General features: G+C 48.7%; 8 protein-coding genes across 8 annotated transcripts; 6 read left to right on the top strand and 2 right to left on the bottom strand.

Moving 5' to 3' along the window:
• Nucleotides 1–138: 138 nt before the first annotated feature.
• Nucleotides 139–1,012, top strand: J056_004734 (uncharacterized protein; the record flags this gene model as incomplete). Its single annotated transcript, XM_009269924.1, has 5 exons — nucleotides 139–268; nucleotides 315–515; nucleotides 566–655; nucleotides 702–817; nucleotides 869–1,012. The coding sequence occupies 5 exons, from the start codon at nucleotides 139–141 to the stop codon at nucleotides 1,010–1,012; spliced, it is 681 nt and encodes a 226-aa protein (XP_009268199.1).
• A 28-nt stretch (nucleotides 1,013–1,040) lies between these two features.
• Nucleotides 1,041–3,083, top strand: J056_004733 (6-phosphofructo-2-kinase/fructose-2,6-bisphosphatase 4; the record flags this gene model as incomplete). The annotated part of the gene is made up of 11 exons (XM_009269923.1): nucleotides 1,041–1,158; nucleotides 1,213–1,225; nucleotides 1,276–1,610; nucleotides 1,663–1,709; nucleotides 1,760–1,780; nucleotides 1,827–1,985; nucleotides 2,033–2,169; nucleotides 2,223–2,313; nucleotides 2,379–2,671; nucleotides 2,721–2,789; nucleotides 2,846–3,083. 11 exons carry the CDS (start codon nucleotides 1,041–1,043, stop codon nucleotides 3,081–3,083), a joined length of 1,521 nt encoding a protein of 506 aa, XP_009268198.1.
• Nucleotides 3,084–3,159: 76 nt separating this feature from the next.
• J056_004732 (uncharacterized protein) lies at nucleotides 3,160–4,320 on the top strand (the record flags this gene model as incomplete). The annotated part of the gene is made up of 1 exon (XM_009269922.1): nucleotides 3,160–4,320. The coding sequence occupies one exon, from the start codon at nucleotides 3,160–3,162 to the stop codon at nucleotides 4,318–4,320; it is 1,161 nt and encodes a 386-aa protein (XP_009268197.1).
• A 171-nt stretch (nucleotides 4,321–4,491) lies between these two features.
• Nucleotides 4,492–6,294, top strand: J056_004731 (LEC14B protein; the record flags this gene model as incomplete). Its single annotated transcript, XM_009269921.1, has 1 exon — nucleotides 4,492–6,294. One exon carries the CDS (start codon nucleotides 4,492–4,494, stop codon nucleotides 6,292–6,294), a length of 1,803 nt encoding a protein of 600 aa, XP_009268196.1.
• A 94-nt stretch (nucleotides 6,295–6,388) lies between these two features.
• On the bottom strand, nucleotides 6,389–8,315 carry J056_004730 (uncharacterized protein; the record flags this gene model as incomplete). The annotated part of the gene is made up of 2 exons (XM_009269920.1): nucleotides 6,389–6,978; nucleotides 7,040–8,315. The coding sequence occupies 2 exons, from the start codon at nucleotides 8,313–8,315 to the stop codon at nucleotides 6,389–6,391; spliced, it is 1,866 nt and encodes a 621-aa protein (XP_009268195.1).
• An 83-nt stretch (nucleotides 8,316–8,398) lies between these two features.
• On the top strand, nucleotides 8,399–10,525 carry J056_004729 (Protein KRI1-like protein; the record flags this gene model as incomplete). The annotated part of the gene is made up of 1 exon (XM_009269919.1): nucleotides 8,399–10,525. The coding sequence occupies one exon, from the start codon at nucleotides 8,399–8,401 to the stop codon at nucleotides 10,523–10,525; it is 2,127 nt and encodes a 708-aa protein (XP_009268194.1).
• A 96-nt stretch (nucleotides 10,526–10,621) lies between these two features.
• Nucleotides 10,622–14,326, top strand: J056_004728 (DNA repair protein RAD5; the record flags this gene model as incomplete). The annotated part of the gene is made up of 6 exons (XM_009269918.1): nucleotides 10,622–11,016; nucleotides 11,062–11,143; nucleotides 11,203–11,957; nucleotides 12,006–13,476; nucleotides 13,520–13,572; nucleotides 13,621–14,326. The coding sequence occupies 6 exons, from the start codon at nucleotides 10,622–10,624 to the stop codon at nucleotides 14,324–14,326; spliced, it is 3,462 nt and encodes a 1,153-aa protein (XP_009268193.1).
• A 61-nt stretch (nucleotides 14,327–14,387) lies between these two features.
• On the bottom strand, nucleotides 14,388–16,388 carry J056_004727 (uncharacterized protein; the record flags this gene model as incomplete). Its single annotated transcript, XM_009269917.1, has 3 exons — nucleotides 14,388–14,672; nucleotides 14,723–16,270; nucleotides 16,326–16,388. The coding sequence occupies 3 exons, from the start codon at nucleotides 16,386–16,388 to the stop codon at nucleotides 14,388–14,390; spliced, it is 1,896 nt and encodes a 631-aa protein (XP_009268192.1).
• Between the last annotated feature and the right edge of the window lie 51 nt (nucleotides 16,389–16,439).

Genomic DNA, 16,439 nt, shown 5'->3' with positions numbered 1-16,439 from the left:
TAAAATATAATAATTTACTTAAGCGTGCTGGGCGTATAAATGTAACTGGCAATCTCAATCGAGCTGCTTCGAGGAGATGGATACAGTCTAAATCTCAGCAGAGAGATAAGGCGTATGTCGGCGTGCGTGGTGTTTTCCATGCTTTCATATTCTCATTGGTACTCTACACAGCCATTTAATTGGATCTCTGCTTCCCTCTTCGTCGGCACCGGCGCTGGTCTCTACTGGTATTTCAACAAAGCAAAGGCACAAGTCGAGGAGAGCAAAAGTTGGTTGTTTACTGCTATCTGCTCTCGCCGCTGACGCTTCTTTAGAGCGCAAAACCAGCGAGTCTGAGAAACTCGGAAAGCCAAAGATCGGTGGCCCATTCAATCTGATAGACGCAAAGACTGAAAACAGCGTGACACACGAGGATCTTCTTGGCAGATTTAGTCTCGTCTACTTTGGATTCACCAATTGCCCGGATATTTGCCCCGATGAGTTGGACAAAATGGGCGCTGTAGTTGACAAAGTCGGTGGGTAGAACGATGTGCTTGAATACAGGCGAATCTCATGCACTTCCAAGATGCTAAACTCGGTCAGATTGTTCAGCCTGTTTTCATTTCATGCGATCCTGCGAGAGACACAACTGCACAAACACGGAAATACTTGGAAGGTGGGACACGCGTCAATTAGAAACATGCACACTAAGCGCACTACAGGCTTCCATCCTCGTATGCTCGGTCTTACGGGTCCTTGGGAGAATGTAAAGGCCGCTTGCAAGGTATACAGGGTATACTTCTCTACACCGCCAAATATATCACCAAAAGACGACTACGTGGGTGTTTAAATGGCTCTACTCTATCTCCAGCCTAACAAACCATCACAGCTCGTTGATCACTCCATTTTCATGTACTTGATGGATCCAAATGGCGAGTTTGTGGAGGCGTTTGGAAAGAACACGACAGCAGATCAAATGGCAGACAAGGTACTGCACTACACTGAATCATATGTACAATCAAAGCGCAATTAATTCATTTAGTTCTTCCTCCTATACAATCATGGCTGGTGAGACGCCAGTAGCAGCGAGTGTACACGTAGCCTTATGCTTCTACAGCCCCGTTATACACCACAAGCTCAGGAAAACTGTGGCACCAAGGAAATCTGCTCATTGTCGCTGTCGGTGCGTTTAAATATCTCCATCGATGACTTAATCTAATCGAATCCACTCAGGTCTGCCAGCAAGGTGGGTGTGAGCCTAGTTACGAAGTAATATCTCACACGATTTCCCTACAGAGGTAAAACCCACGTATCAAGATCTATTGAGCGTTACATTCGCTGGCTTGGTGTCAAAGTTGGCACTTTCTCCCTCGGCGACCACAGACGCCAGACTGTCGGACGCGCTAAGGATCTCCCACCTGACTACTTTCTCCCCACTGGTAAATCACAAGAGACTGAGAAGCTCCGTGACAGGGTCGTCGATGAGCTCCAGGGCAACATCCAGGACTTTTTCGTAAATAACGGCGGTCAGGTGGCCATTTATGATGCAAACAACTCTGGCGCCGCTGGTAGAGAACAAATTCTTAAGCGTTTCGGCTCTGAGGGTCTTGGTGTACATGTCATCTTCCTCGGTAGGTGATACTCTGTGACATCAACAACACATCTCACAAAATAAACGCCCAGAATGCCTCTGCGATCAAGCCGAGACTGTAGAAGCTAACATCCGCAATGTGCGTTTGAGTTGTGTTTTTCCAAGCAGCCGTGCTAATATGTCTCACAGGTCAAGATCAGTTCACCAGACGTAAGTTGAGCGGTGCTTAATAGCCCCATCTGACAGCCCTATGAAGTACGACAAATGGGACTCAGAAAAAGCAGTTCAAGATTACTGGAAGAGGATTCGCGAACACGAGGACCAGTATGAGACAGTCCAGGAGTCATTCCCTTACGTAAAGATATGGAATTCCGGCCAAAGAATTATCGTCAACAAAATTGAAGGATATCTGCAGGTGAGTTGGGCTACTGTCGCTAAAACATCGCTAAGGTGTACATACAGTCACGTATTGTTTTTTATCTGATGAACATTCACAATAAACCACGCACGATTTACTTTGCAAGAAATGGGCAGTCTATTGTCGAGCACTCGTACAAGGCTGATTCAGATTTAGCTGCAGCTGGTTGGGATTATGCCGAGTACGTTTGCTGCTTAGTTTTCTTTGTCTTGCATTTGCCTAACACAGCACCAGCCAGCTGGCCGATTTCATCCTGGACAAACAGCGCCAGAAGCGCAAGGAGAGGGGCGAGTCAAGAGCGCCTAAGAATGACAGAAAGTTCTCGGTGGGTGGATTCGTATAGCTGCTCAACCAAGCTCACCTCACATTGCATTACATCACATTATACAGGTCTGGACATCTACTCGCCGTCGCTCATATCACTCCGCATGGCCATTCGTGAGATTGGGTTATAGAGTGCATGAAAGGGCGCAAATGTCGGAAATTAACCCCGGTGTCTTGGATGGTGTTGGTCCAGAGGAGTTTAGGGAGCAGTTCCCTAACGACTGGCATTCGTCTCTCAAAGCACCTTACTCGTTTAGAACGCCAAGGGGAGAATCATACCACGATTTGTGCGTCAGACTCGAGCCTGTTATATTCGAATTGGAGAGAGAGCAAGATGATCTGTTGATTATTTGTCATGCGTGAGTGCGGTATATTGAGGAGAATGAACGCAACTAATTTGAGGTGCAGATCTGTTATTCGTTGTCTCATCGCATATCTAACAGGATTACCACCTTCTGAGATTCCAAACGTTGAAATGTAGGTGGTGCATAAAGCTGATCTGTCAACCATCGCCTAATAACGCCTTTTCGCAGACCTCGCGGTGAACTTATCGAGATGGTTCCTACTGCTTACGGCGTTCACTCGCGCTCGTTCAAATTCTGGGAGCCTAAACCAACAGACCCGCCACCATTGGTTATCAGAGACGGCGTATTGAGTCCTCGCGTGGACAGTGACTCGTCCCCAATACATTCTGGTCCAACACAGCCTTTCGCGCAGGCCGTGCTTGAGAAGGCTGCTGACAAAATAGAGCCGACGCATGGTGAAAAGTGATTAATAAGTATAATGAAGCAGTGGAGAATGTATTGATTGTGTTGATGAATGATTATATTGTTGATTCTTTACGTTTATGAGGCTCGCACCACCGCAGCTACCCGAGCTGGACACTTCGAAACCAGTGGCAGCTCTCTGGCTATTGCCTCTGCCGTATATTGTGATAACAGGCTCGCTGCTATTCCTCCCGCTGCATCTGCGCAGAATCATAGGCATACCCGTGTGTTTCGCCACGACAGTATATCCACTGGTATATCTCCGCCAACCCGATCCGATCAGTGCGTACATGGTTGGCAATGCGCAGATATACGCTCTCATGATAGCGGGATATCTGCTTAGCGTCGATGTGGAGAAAAGGCTCGTCAAGTTAGATGCGCGGGGAATTGAGCGACCTCCTCCGGCTGGGTTGTGGGAGAGAATTGTGTTCTTTGCCGATCTCCTCTCAAATCCACGCGGCATACACTGGAAATGGGCGCGTCGGATCGATAAGCAGGGTGTAGAAACGGAGGGTGACAAGACTTGGAAGCGGTTTATAGCCGAGCGTCTTGCTGTTATAGCGATGCACATCCTCATCATAGATGCATTCGAGACATACTTGCACACTCCGCCCTACGACATACTCACACTGCGTCCGATAGCCGCGCAGCCAGTCCTCTTACAAGCATTCCACTTGGCATTTTTCGGCGGCGTCGCTTACTCTGCCATCAACGCGTTCAATCTGAGCGCATCGGTGGTATGTGTCGGTGTTGGAGTGAGCAGTCCGCGCGACTGGCCGCCCTTCTTCAACCTAACTGAAGCGTGGTCGATAGGGCGGCTATGGGCTGTTGGGTGGCACAGTGTATTCCGACAGACGATCAAATTCTACGGCGACAACATAGCTAGCGTGTTTCCAGAGCGCGCACACGTACCTGTGAAGCTGGTAGTCGCATTCAGCCTCACGGGCGCCAGTCACGCGATGGGTGCATATGTTCTGGCGGGACTGGGCCGCGGTCAGTTCTGCTTCTTTGTCGTACAGGCTGTCGGCATTGTAGTGGAGTATCTCGTGTTCGGGAACACACTCGCGCAGTCGCCTGCTACCTCATCTAGAAAGCTGCTCGGTTATATCTACACGGCTATCTTCGTAGGCATCACTAGCAGACCGTTCCTCGACGAGTTCGTGAGCTCGGGGCTGTGTACGCCTGATATGATACCGTTCTCTATCTCTAGAGGAATCCTTTACGGACAGTGGAGGGTGTAGCCATGTTGAGACACTTGTGGATGCGTTCCAGATAATATATGCGATACACGAAATATGCGAAATATAAATATAAATACACATAAACATACACACAAACACACATGCAGACGCCATATTCTCGATATTGCTCTGGTGCCTGTGATGGTGTCATGGCTTTGCCACCGAACCGTGATGAGCGAAATAAATGCAGCAAGCGACGACGAAGAAAGCTACTACGACGGCAGCTACGACGAGGATTCAGATGATTTCATAGACATGGATCAAGTGCTCCAACGGCGCTCATCGCAGGCGCTGCTCGACGACATGCTACTGCAGGATTCGACGAATGACGAGATAGCTGATGAAGACGGAGACCACGGTGCGCGGCTGTCGATACTGCAGATGCTCCTTCGCAATGCACGTGCCGGAACTGGTCGACATGTATTCGTGAGCGACGACGGCGATGGGTTAATGTGGCAGGCGCGCATGCCCGATATGTCACAGCGATACGTCCCCACACCGTCAACTACCCAGCCTGAGGGAGTCAAGCTGGCGCAAAGTGGCATGTTCGGGTGCACACGCACGCCCGTGTCCCTCCAAGGGAGCATAAGGAATCGGACACGACTGCAGAGTCGATTACGGCCGGAATATCTCGCTGTTGTGCCTAACTCGAGTGGGTGTGTCGTCGCACGCAATAACGCACCTGTCTACTCCGGCGAGCACAGCCGCGATGGCCAGCTCTTTTATACCGCCGACAGGAACTTTAACATTAACGTTTACAAGCCTCAAGAGCCTCTGCGGGCACCTCACTCGGGCATGCAGGGCGAGGATGAGTTTTATGTCGAGGAGCATGAGACTACTATGGGCTATCTTGCACGCGTCTCCGCCAATCCCTCCGGATGGACTGTGACGGATGCCAACCTGTCGCATAACAAGGAATGGCTGGTATATTCGCGCATTTCGCCTGTAGCTCATCTTGTCAACCTAAACAATCCCGCCCAGCCTATCCCACTGTCGTTCAGCGATGACGGCGCAGATGACTACGGGTATGGTTATGGAATATGGTCTGTGAGGTTCTCTAGTGACTGCAAGGAAATAGTCGCTGGAGCTGCTGACGGCACAATGTATGTGTACGACGTCGAAGCGCGCAAGAAGCTCCTCTCGCTCGAGGGGCACATGGCGGATGTAAATGCGGTTTGTTTCGCTGATGTTTCCTCCAACATCTGCGTGTCGGGGTCGGACGATTGTGTGGCCAAGGTGTGGGACCGACGTGCATTGACGAGCCACGCAAAGCCATCGGGGGTGCTAGTTGGACATACCGAGGGCATTACGTATGTGTCTCCGAAAGGCAACGAGCGAAATGTACTCACCAACGGTAAAGACTCCTCTGTGCGTATTTGGGATCTACGGAGAATGGTGAGCAGTGACGATTTCGACGATTCCGATAAAGTAGCCCCACCGGAAAACTTCAGTATACCAGGTTACGATTATAGGAGTTCATTCACACCCAAACCCGCGTACGACGCTCATCCACAGGATCACTCCCTCGTTAGACTACAGGGTCACACTGTCGCGCGCACCCTCATACGCGCTCGCTTCTCCCCGGACGATACCACCGGTGGTCGCTATGTGTATTCGGGTTCAGCTGATGGGAATATTTATATCTGGAACGTCTCTGGTGAGCTAGTGCAGGTTGTTGATCGTAAGAGTGCATTGGATATGGTGGATGCGAGTGGCGAATTTAACGATCCTAGCGCACCTGAAGCGGCTGGTGCGAGTGTCAGAAATACTTCTGCTCCTGCTTCCGGTCGCGCTCGTGCCAGGCGCCCTATCGTTCGTGACGTCAGCTGGTCACCGACTGACGCGAGCTTGATGAGCACGGCCTGGGAGTGGGATGAAACGGGCTCAGTGGCCCGGCATGATTGGAAGGACCTCAACAAACTCAACTACTCGCTGGAGAGTTGGGTGGATATTGAGCGCGCAAATGCCGAGTAAATGTCAATTATATAAGTTGTAATGTATGTGTAAAAATACAATTAATCCAATTTAATTTGGGTATGTCTATCAATTATCAATTATCTATACTAACTCATCTCGTACTGTACTTGTCAGCCAAATTCTCCAACACATCTGCAATGACAATGGGATCAGTCAGCAATGAATGCGTCTTGCCTGGTAGTTTAGTTAGTTTGCAACTAGTCATGTTCTCTTCCATCCATTGCACGGCATCTTCAGAGATCCTATCGTCCTTGTCTCCCCAGTAGACGTGCACGCTTGCTGAGATATCCCGGTAATCGAATCCCCACGGTTTAGCACCGCGGTTGAGTATGAGGAGGAGGTCATGTGCAGGCCCGCCGCCTGAATGTGACTCGGCATGCGAAGCTGCGAGCAGGGCGCTTCCGACGGAGACCTGTTTTTCTTCGCTGTGAGTGAGTGTGTTTGCGATGGGTTTGTTGGGTGCATTTGGTGTGGTGGGCACGTTGAGTGTATTGAATGGCCTATGTGTGCCATTTTTGTTGCTCTCGTTGTTGTTGTTATAACTGCTACGAATGCTGCCACCACTGCTACTACTACTGCTGCTGCTCCGGCTGCTATTAACAAGCGACACTTTGCGCAGACGTCTGACGCTATTAGCGCTGGAGGACCTGATACTGGGGTGTGTTGAGTGGGTTGAGTGCGCTGTGTGGGGTGGTCAATGAGAATTCAACGCACTCAAACGCAAATATAAAAAGATACGCACCAGCTAGCTTGGAGACAGTAGGAACAGTAGGATGCGAGTGGCTCCTTTCGACGCCGCTATCAAGAGCATTGGTGTTAGTGTTATTGTTGTTGTTGTGGTCGCTAGTCCCACTAACTCCCCCACCCACACTCAAGCCCACACCCCCCTCAACACCCTCATACTTGACTTGGGGCGGCTTGCCAATACTCCAGCCGGCGACTGTCCACTCAGCCACCTGAGCTGCGCGTAGGAGGGGCTTCGGGACATGTCTGAGCCAGCGACCAGCACTGGTGTGCGTCTCCGTATGCACCCACGGCGCGAGGAGGGTGATAGGCAGAGCTATGCGTTGGGGAGCGGCGTGGGCGAGTGCAAGCGCATACGGCGCACCGGCGGAGTGAGCGAGAAGGGCTACGCGTTGAATGCGGAGGCTATCGAGAACCTCCTCTATCACACTCGCCCATTCGAGTAGCCCTCGCTGCGTAGAGGTGGACGCGTCCGTGCGGCCTAACCCCCACCGGTCAACGCAGATTAGGCGCAGGTTGAGCGTGCTCGCTAGATCGGCGTAGAGCGCTATCAGATGACGCGTACAGCCGAGCCCTAGGTAAATTAGAACAGGGTTGCCTCTGCTGTCGCCTAAATCGCATAGGGATACTTGGAGACCAGAGTGGGGATGACGGCGTAGCTTGAGCAGTCGCGTTAGTTGCGGTTGGCGGAGGTATTGGGCGATCCAGGATTTGGGGGCGAGGGAGGGAGTGGGTGTAGGAGTGGTGGGAATGGGTGTGGGTTTGTGGCTGTCAGTTTCACTATCGCTATTACCATCACCATCACCATCACCACCACTTTCAATACCACTGTCACCACCACTTTCACTGTCATCGTAGGTGACATGCCTGCTAGATAGAGAGGAGTAGTGCTGGTTGATGATGTCATTGATAGACTTTATGGGCGGAGTGGGTGGATTCTTATCGGGCAAAAGAGAGTCAGCGTCTTTTTCAGCCTGGGTTTTAACGTTTAGTAGAGGTGAATGGGTTCTTATAATTTCATCGATCGATTTCGGGGGTGGTGGCTGTGGCTGTGAAGGTACTGGGCTGAGATTGGATGACCCGGATGGTTTCGATGGATTGGATGGATTAAGATAAGATAATCTGTGATTAGATAGCCTCCGACTATACCTGGGCTTAAGAGAGAATCTCTTTAGATTTACATTGTCGACCAGCCTATCCATGTCGTAGGTAGATGGGCTGGGGAGAGTGCCTATATCGCCATCCTCTGATGAGCGAGTGGAGCCAGTGGACATAATTTTAAATTTTGATTATTTTTTTATATTTTTATATTTTATAAGTTGATGTTACGGGTTCAAAGAGCACGACGAGCACGAAGATGGATTTGGATTTGGATGGCGTGGATGATTTATCGATAAACAAGGAATTTGCAGATAGATTTACACATAATCACAAGAGAGCAGAGTTACAGCGCTTACAAGAGAAATACAAGGAGGAATCAGATGAATCGAGTGATAGTGATCAGTCTGACGAGGATGAGCAGGGCGATCAGCTAACCCCGGATATCGATGCTGCTCTCCTCAAAACTCTCTCTCTCTTAAAATCTAAAGATCCCTCCATCTACTCTGATAAAAAGGTTTTCGAGGAGGAACAGGCAGCTTTGAAAGATAAAGCTGCTCAACTCACCTCTAAGCGTACCAAATTATCAGGCAAACCAGTTACCCTCGCTGATTTTGAGAGGCAGAAACTCCTTAAAGGTGATTTTGGTAGTGATGAAGAGGGTGATGACGATAACAACCCTGTCACCCTCCCCACCCACGCCCAAGAACAGAGGAACCTCAAGAAAGAAGTAACTTCCGCTTTTCACAGCGGTAATGACGACAACGAAGACCAAGATGACTTCCTTAAGCCTAAATCTGTTGAAGATGACGACGACTTTCAATCACGCAACTCTTACAAGAAATTCCTCCTCGATAACGTCGGTGAAGATGAGATTAGAAAAGCTTTGGGTTTGGATGATGTGCGTATATCTAGCACTCAGCAAGAGATCGACAACGCATCCAATCCCAATCCCACAAAAGAAGAAAAGAAGCTGGCCAAGAAAGCTGCTAAATCTGAAAAACCAGACAACCAAGAAAAATCACTCAAAACACCCTCAAAAGCCTATCAAAAAGCTAAAGACGATCAATTTTTAATGGATTACATCTTGAATCAGGGCTGGATGCCTGGTTCTTCAACCTCTGTACCAAAAGATGTCCCAATTTCCAACCAAAAAGCTGCTGAAAAGGGTCACTCTTTTAATTTATCCGGTGCAAACGCTGACAATGAGCTCCTCGAAGATGACGATGATTTTGAAGACTATGCAGATGACTTTGAACATAGATATAACTTTCGCTTTGAAGAACCCAATGCTGATGACATCAAAACCCACTCAAGACAACTTGAATCTACTGTTCGTCGTTCTGACAACAAGAGGAAAGAACAGCGTGCATCCAAAAAGGAGCGCAAGGAGGTTGAAAAGCGTCAACGTGAAGAGGACCTTAAGCGTCTCAAATCACTTAAGAAAGATGACATTAAATCTCGTCTTGCTGCTATTGGTGAAGATGCTGCCAAATTTGAACACTTAGATCTTGATGCAGAGTTTGATCCGGAAGCTCACGATAAAGCTATGCGGGATGCATATGAGAATGAGTATGATGAGGAGGGTGACGAGGGTGAATTTGACGAGGAAAAACCGCAGTGGGAGGATGATATTGATATTGACGATATCGTCGCACAGGATGACCCACAGGATGACTCCACACCGATCAACATGGATGCGGACTATAATGACCAAGATGACCAAAACGACGGAAAGGTCACCATGTCGAAACGTGAGCGTAAGAAGGCCAAGAAGAAGGCAAAAGCGGATGCCAAGGGTGCAACTAAAGAGGGATACGATGAAGATGATGTTGATATGGATATGGATGCTGACCACTTAACACATCAACCACAAGAAGAAGAACCAATGCCAGCAACAGCAGAGGAAAGACAAGCAGCTCTTGAAAAGTGGCTAGATGAGTATTACAAACTCGATTACGAAGATACAATTGGAGATCTCAAGACGAGATTCAAATACACAAACGTCGTTCCTGACAGCTATGGTCTCAACACGGATGAGATACTCCGGGCAGATGACAGAGATCTGACGCGACTGATGCGCGTGAAGAGAATGGCACCCTACCGTAAAGATAGAATCGCTAACTCTGGTAAAGGAAAATATGCGAATGGGATGATGTCGCGTGTGCGAGAATTCAAACATAAGGTAAATAATGATAGACCGGCATGGGGAGAAGATTCAAAAGACTTCAAGCACCGCAAGCATGATAAGCATGACGGTAAAAAGAGGCCGCGCGAGGGTGATGGCGATATCGATTCGTCTGCACTACCTCAACCACCCAAGAAGAAGAAAATCGGTAAGCGCGAGAGGCAAAAACGACAGAAGAAGCTCGAGATGGAGGGGTGATTGAGGTGATTTATAATTTAAGTTATTTAAGCTGGATTTATATTTATTTTTTATTTGGCGTTTCGCGTGGCTGTCTCTTTGTGACAACGACCACTGATGACGCAAGATACGCCGCTCTTCTTCGATTCTGGAGATGAGTGGGAAGAAGAAAACAATAAGACCGAGAGTGATTTGGAGATAGTCGCGAGCACACCTGCCAAACGTAAACACGAAGACAAACTCAGTCGAGAAGACACAGACGTCGTCGAGATAACGGCGAAAACAGATGAAACGCGCTATAATCGATTTATTGGCGAGATTATCATTAGTGGTTGGTCCACTGTTAACGGCAAAGGTTATGCCCGCAGTGGCGAGCAGGTGCTGGTAGAGAGAGATAAGAATAAGCAGGCGGAGAAGACTGGCAAGAATGGAAAGAATGGCAAGGGCAAAACATCAACTTTGAAGGGATTCGCTGCCAAGTCTTCAAACAAATCAGAAAACACTATCATCAGGTGAGCCTAATCGCCGCATGCAACCATTCTAATCTGGCCTCGCAGATTTAGGAACATGCGCGGGTTTGAAGTGGGTAGGCTACCGTCTAACCACACGTCGTATCTGAGCAGACTGCTCGATAAGCAGGTACGTTATCATTACTGCGTTTAGTGCACCCCGCTAACACCACACTAAACACTACGCAGATCATCGAGCTCACTGGAACGTTGATGGATTGCGACGAGACGCTGCGCAGTGGTGATACCATCATTCTCTCGCTACAGGTGTATCTTCACCCGAAAGCGTTTGCACAGAAGAACAGCAGCAAAAGCAACAGCAACAACACAGACGGACAGGCCAGCAAGATATCTCAGAGTGAGGAAAGCCAACAGGAGAAAGAACTTGCTGGACGGCAGGAGGCTCTGATGAAAGTGTTCCACCATACCAGCTTGAGCCCGATTGAAAGCAGCAGTGTCACCCAACAGCATCGTCGCAAAGGCGCCCTTAATGGCATATCCCAGATTGACCACTTCAAGCAAGCTGCTTCACAGATACACTCCGTTGACACCGTGAACACTGCGAACACTGACACCGACACTGATAACACCGTCAAAAACAACACCAAAACTACGCATGTGATGGACAAGTCCGTTATCAACATTGATAGCAGCGACGATGAGCATGATCAAGCTCACGATAACGCTCACGATCGCTCTCAAACCCCTGACAAAGTCGATGACGAGCAGCTGCGAGCTGTCTATAGCCGCGCTGGAGGTACTAGCAGGAACTTGATGCCTATTGATGCCGCTGACAGCTTCAATCTGACACTGCGCAACTACCAAAAGGAAGCGCTCAGCTGGATGTCGTCAATGGAGAGTGGAGAAAGCGAGGAGATTGGGAAAAACGGGAGAAGCCGGTCGTGTGATCCACATCCTCAAGCGATGCATCCTCTTTGGGAAAAGTGAGTACTTTCTCGCAAGTAATAGCGACATGTAAACCAATTCTCTAGATACCGATTCAGAGATCATCCGCAGAGCACGACTCATGCCGAGTATTTTTACTTCAATCCATACTCGAGCGAGCTGTCAGATACTTTCCCATCTGCCAACAAGACTCTGAGAGGTGGCATACAGGGCGATGAAATGGGTATGGGGAAGACTATTATGATTGCAGCGCTTCTCCATCACCACAAAAACTCAGACTTGTCTTGGCACCAAAAACAAATCAATACAGTCAAGCCAGGAAAGCAGCAGAGAATTGACGCAGTTGGGAGCAAACAATCTAAATCTGCTCCTATAAAGATCGATCAGAGCGATTCAGATAACGATTATCAGCTCAGTCAGAGCCAGGAAATCCGAGACACTGAAGATGGCAAGCCAAAGAAGAAACGGAAGCAGAATACATCTACGTCTGCTAAAAATCCCTCACAATCCAGACAGCCGGGGGGTTTCAAGGCGCTCAATGACACTACTCTCGTCATCGTTCCTATGTCCCTGCTCGGTCAGTGGCGAGACGAGATTGAGCGGTGCTCTGCGAAAGGCTCTGTTCGCACCATTGTATACTACGGCGAAAATCGAGGCAATCTTGAGAATCAACTGAGAAAGCGCACAAAAGTTGAAGATGAGAATGGCAATGTTATAGATTACTCGAATTGTTTCAATGTCGTAATAACAAGCTATGGTGTTCTCATAAGCGACTACCAGACATTCGTAAAGTCTTCCAACGAGGCTGTCACCGTACCGACGATTCTCGATTATTATTGGCACAGAGTTGTAATTGACGAGGCACACCACATCAAAAACAGATCGACGCTCAATGCCAAGGCGGCATTCGAAATCGCTGCTTACAGAAGATGGGCTCTCACAGGCACACCGATTGTCAATCGCCTCGAAGACCTTTACTCGCTGCTCAAATTCCTTAAAGTTGAACCTTGGTCCGATTTCACCTTCTTCAAGAGTTTCATTACCGCACCATTTGCAAGCCAAGATCCCAAGGCTATAGAACTGATCCAGGTCATAATGTCATCTTGTCTGCTCCGGAGAGAGAAGAACATGCGAGATAGCGATGGGAAACCTATCGTCACACTCCCCAAGAAGATTGTCAATGTTGAGAAACTCGATTTCTCCCCGGAGGAGAGACAGATATACAACGCTATCTTTAAAAAAGCGAAGAGGAAGTTCGATGCTTTGAGTCATAAAGGGATGTTGCTCAAAAGCTACAGTAACATATTCGCAATGCTCCTCAGACTTCGCCAAGCTGCTCTCCATCCGTTTCTTGTCACATCCGGAGGTAATAAGAAGGACACAGAGAGCGATGAAGTGGAGGACGATGATGGTGGTGTTGCAGGTATTGACATACAGTCTATGATTGCAAAATTTGCCGCAGGTGGTGATTCCAATTACGCCAAGCAGGTACTCAGTGAACTCGCGAACGGAGTTCATGAGCAGACTGACATGAGTGAAGAGGACAATGAGTGTCCTGTGGGTATACACTGTATTTGCTATACAAACTAACACGTCTTAGATATGTTTTGAGAACATGTCTATCCCTGTTCTGCTTCCGTGTATGCACAAGAGGTGAGAATAACATTGCACCCTAGACTCCTCTTACCCACCTCCCATCAGCTGCAAGCAATGCGTTCTAGGATACTTCGATAGATTAGAAGACAAGGGGGAGATGACTTCGTGTCCAGTCTGCCGCAATGGCCCAATACGCACAGATCAACTACTTGAGGTCGTGTACGGTGAACCGACATCCCAGAATGACCAAGTGGTGAAGTTGCGAAAGGCGCACAATTTTCAATCCTCAGCGAAACTGCGTGCTCTCACTGGACATTTACAGCGATTGCGCGAAGTGGAGGGTAAATTCAAAGCTGTCGTTTTCTCACAATTCACAGCTTTCTTGGATCTAGTTGGCGATTCGCTCATTAAGGACAAGATTCATTTCTTAAGACTGGATGGATCGACGTCACAGAAGAATAGGGAGATAGTACTCAATGATCTCGATAGAGGTGATAATAGTGTAGTCCTTCTCATCAGCTTGCGAGCTGGTGGTGTGGGACTCAACCTTACTTCCGCTAACCACGTATTTATGATGGACGTCTGGTGGAACGAAGCCATCGAAAAGCAGGCTATTGATAGAGTACATAGAATCGGCCAAGAGAAAGACGTACACGTTGTGAGGTTCTGTATCCAAGACAGCATAGAGGATCGCGTTATGCACATACAGAAACGCAAGACTGCGCTCGTTGACAATGCGCTAGGTGGTAAATCATCAGAAGAAAACAAACAGGAGAGAATAGCTAATCTCAACTTAATATTCAGCCAGTGAGTTGATACATGCATTGATATTACTCGTTAGAAATTCTATATCTATCCTTGTCTGTTTATTTTCACTTCCAACTAGAGGGTATGTTGGATGCAACTTTTTCATAGATGAGCAGCCGTCCTTGCTCCTCGTCTTCAATAAGTGACAAGCCAAGGTCTGGGTTACTGAGACCTTCACTTCCCGGTAGTGGGATTCCTGTTGGTGCGAGAGGTGTTGCGTGGCGACCTTTCAATTTACGTGCCAGTTTATCCTCTGCATCCGCCCAGAACATGACCCATCCACCTGCCTTCTTGGCCGCTTCAGTCTTGCCCTCGACCCGCAGAAATCCGGTGGCTCTCTCGAAGTACCACTGTGTTGGAGTTTAGTCGATGTTATTGAGCTGAGCGCCCACAAACTCACCTTATTTATCGGGTTGTTGCCACGTGATCTCCAAACCAAGTCCTTGCCTACACCTTTACCTTCGAGGCCGCCGTTGGTGTTGAGAGCATCGAGCAATCCAAGTCCGAAGCTTTCATCGCGCAAGGCCAGCCAGAGGAAATCGACAGTACCGTCTCCTTGCATAGATGGGAGTACAGCAAATTTGTCCAGGTATGCGATAGAGTTTGAGTCATCACGTTCGCCATTGCCATTGCCATTGCCATCGACATCGCGATCCACCTCATTCGTCACAATGGCGCAGCCGCCATAATCACCAGCAACAATGACAAAATCTAGCGAGTGCCTAAGACGAGTAAAGAACGCATCTCTGTCTAAAACTCGCCTGAATGACGATTCGAGGAGGTGGGTTAGTTTGTCTTGGTCGATGTCTTCGAAATTGCGAATACATTGTATGGGCGCACCTAATCTGACCGATGTAGGAGTGTGTGATGTGATCTTATCGGAAGTAACGAGAAGCTCGTGTGGCAAGGAGGCAGAGTGAGCGGGTTTGTTAGTTATCAGATTGGCTACGAGGTCCATTGCGGATCTGTGTCCGACAATTAGAGCAGTAGATGACTGTGGCATGTGCATCAGACACCGTCTTGCCAGCGAGAGGTTTGTTAGTGCGGATGGGTGTGAAGACTCCCAAACGAAAGTTGAAGCGATATGCTCATGCTCGCTTGACAAGTTTATGGATAAATGCGGCAGACCTGATCGTGCGGGTGAAGGAATACCTCCGGTTCTTGTTATAATCAGTAGACGCAGTGGTGTGATATCCATTGTCAGCTTTTTGAGCTCGTCTGCCTTTTGAGATTGTGCAGCCTCGAGCGATTCTGACAGTGCGACCAGTATCTCGTCAGCATGCACAGGTATTGTCCTGAGGTCGTCGTTAAATGCAAACGACGGTATTACAGGTGTTATGCGTTTCTTGATAGCTTTGCGGATTTGGGCCAGGTCTGCGAGGTTGATATGGCATGTCTCAGGTGCATGTCTGGCTCTTCTATGTTGCTGTGATGTAGCCCATTGAGGGAGACACTTGGAGCGTTTATCGAGATGCGCTATTGGGTGTAGGATAGGTATCGCTTCGCTGCCCTCTTCGATTAATGTCTCTGTAACTCTAATAACCTCGTCGCGAATTGAGTGTATGAGCTGTGAGACGGCGTGGCTGCCGTTGTTCTTGGCTCGCTTCAGTCGCTCGACGGACCACAGCTCGGAATCGACAACGACGACGCTGACAAGACCCATTTCGCGAAGGTTGTTCATCCCGACGCCTATAGAGTCGAGCTGGCGATCGGTGAAAGGACCCTGGAGCTTTACGAGCCCTGCTCGAGGGTTTATAGGGTCGAGTATCTCGTCATCGGGCGCAGTGGTCGTGGTAGATAAAGGCGTGGTGGGATCAATGTCGGAGGTCTTGAGAGGAAGGCTGTGATTTACGTCGAATGCAGGCTTTTGTGGTTTTCTGAAAGATGCCAAGTAGGATTTGGAGTCCCTGGCAGACGGCCTGGCGTTGAGTACGGATAAGATAAGGTCCTGAAGAAGTGGAATTAGATGAGGTAGCTGGGGAAGACGTAGTAGGTGCACTCACTCGCTGATGGTTTCCAGGGTCAGATTTGGCTAGCCTCGTCGACGAGCTCAAGTAGCGTTTCATTGTGTGATGACTGAGTGAGTTTGAGGGGCGATCAGCATATTCTTGTTATCG

The sequence above is a fragment of the Wallemia ichthyophaga genome (assembly GCF_000400465.1).
Source record: "Wallemia ichthyophaga EXF-994 unplaced genomic scaffold scaffold9, whole genome shotgun sequence".
Classification (NCBI taxonomy): domain Eukaryota; kingdom Fungi; phylum Basidiomycota; class Wallemiomycetes; order Wallemiales; family Wallemiaceae; genus Wallemia; species Wallemia ichthyophaga.
The sequence above is the reverse complement of the archived record's forward strand: the minus strand, read 5'-3'. Positions and strand labels throughout refer to the sequence as shown.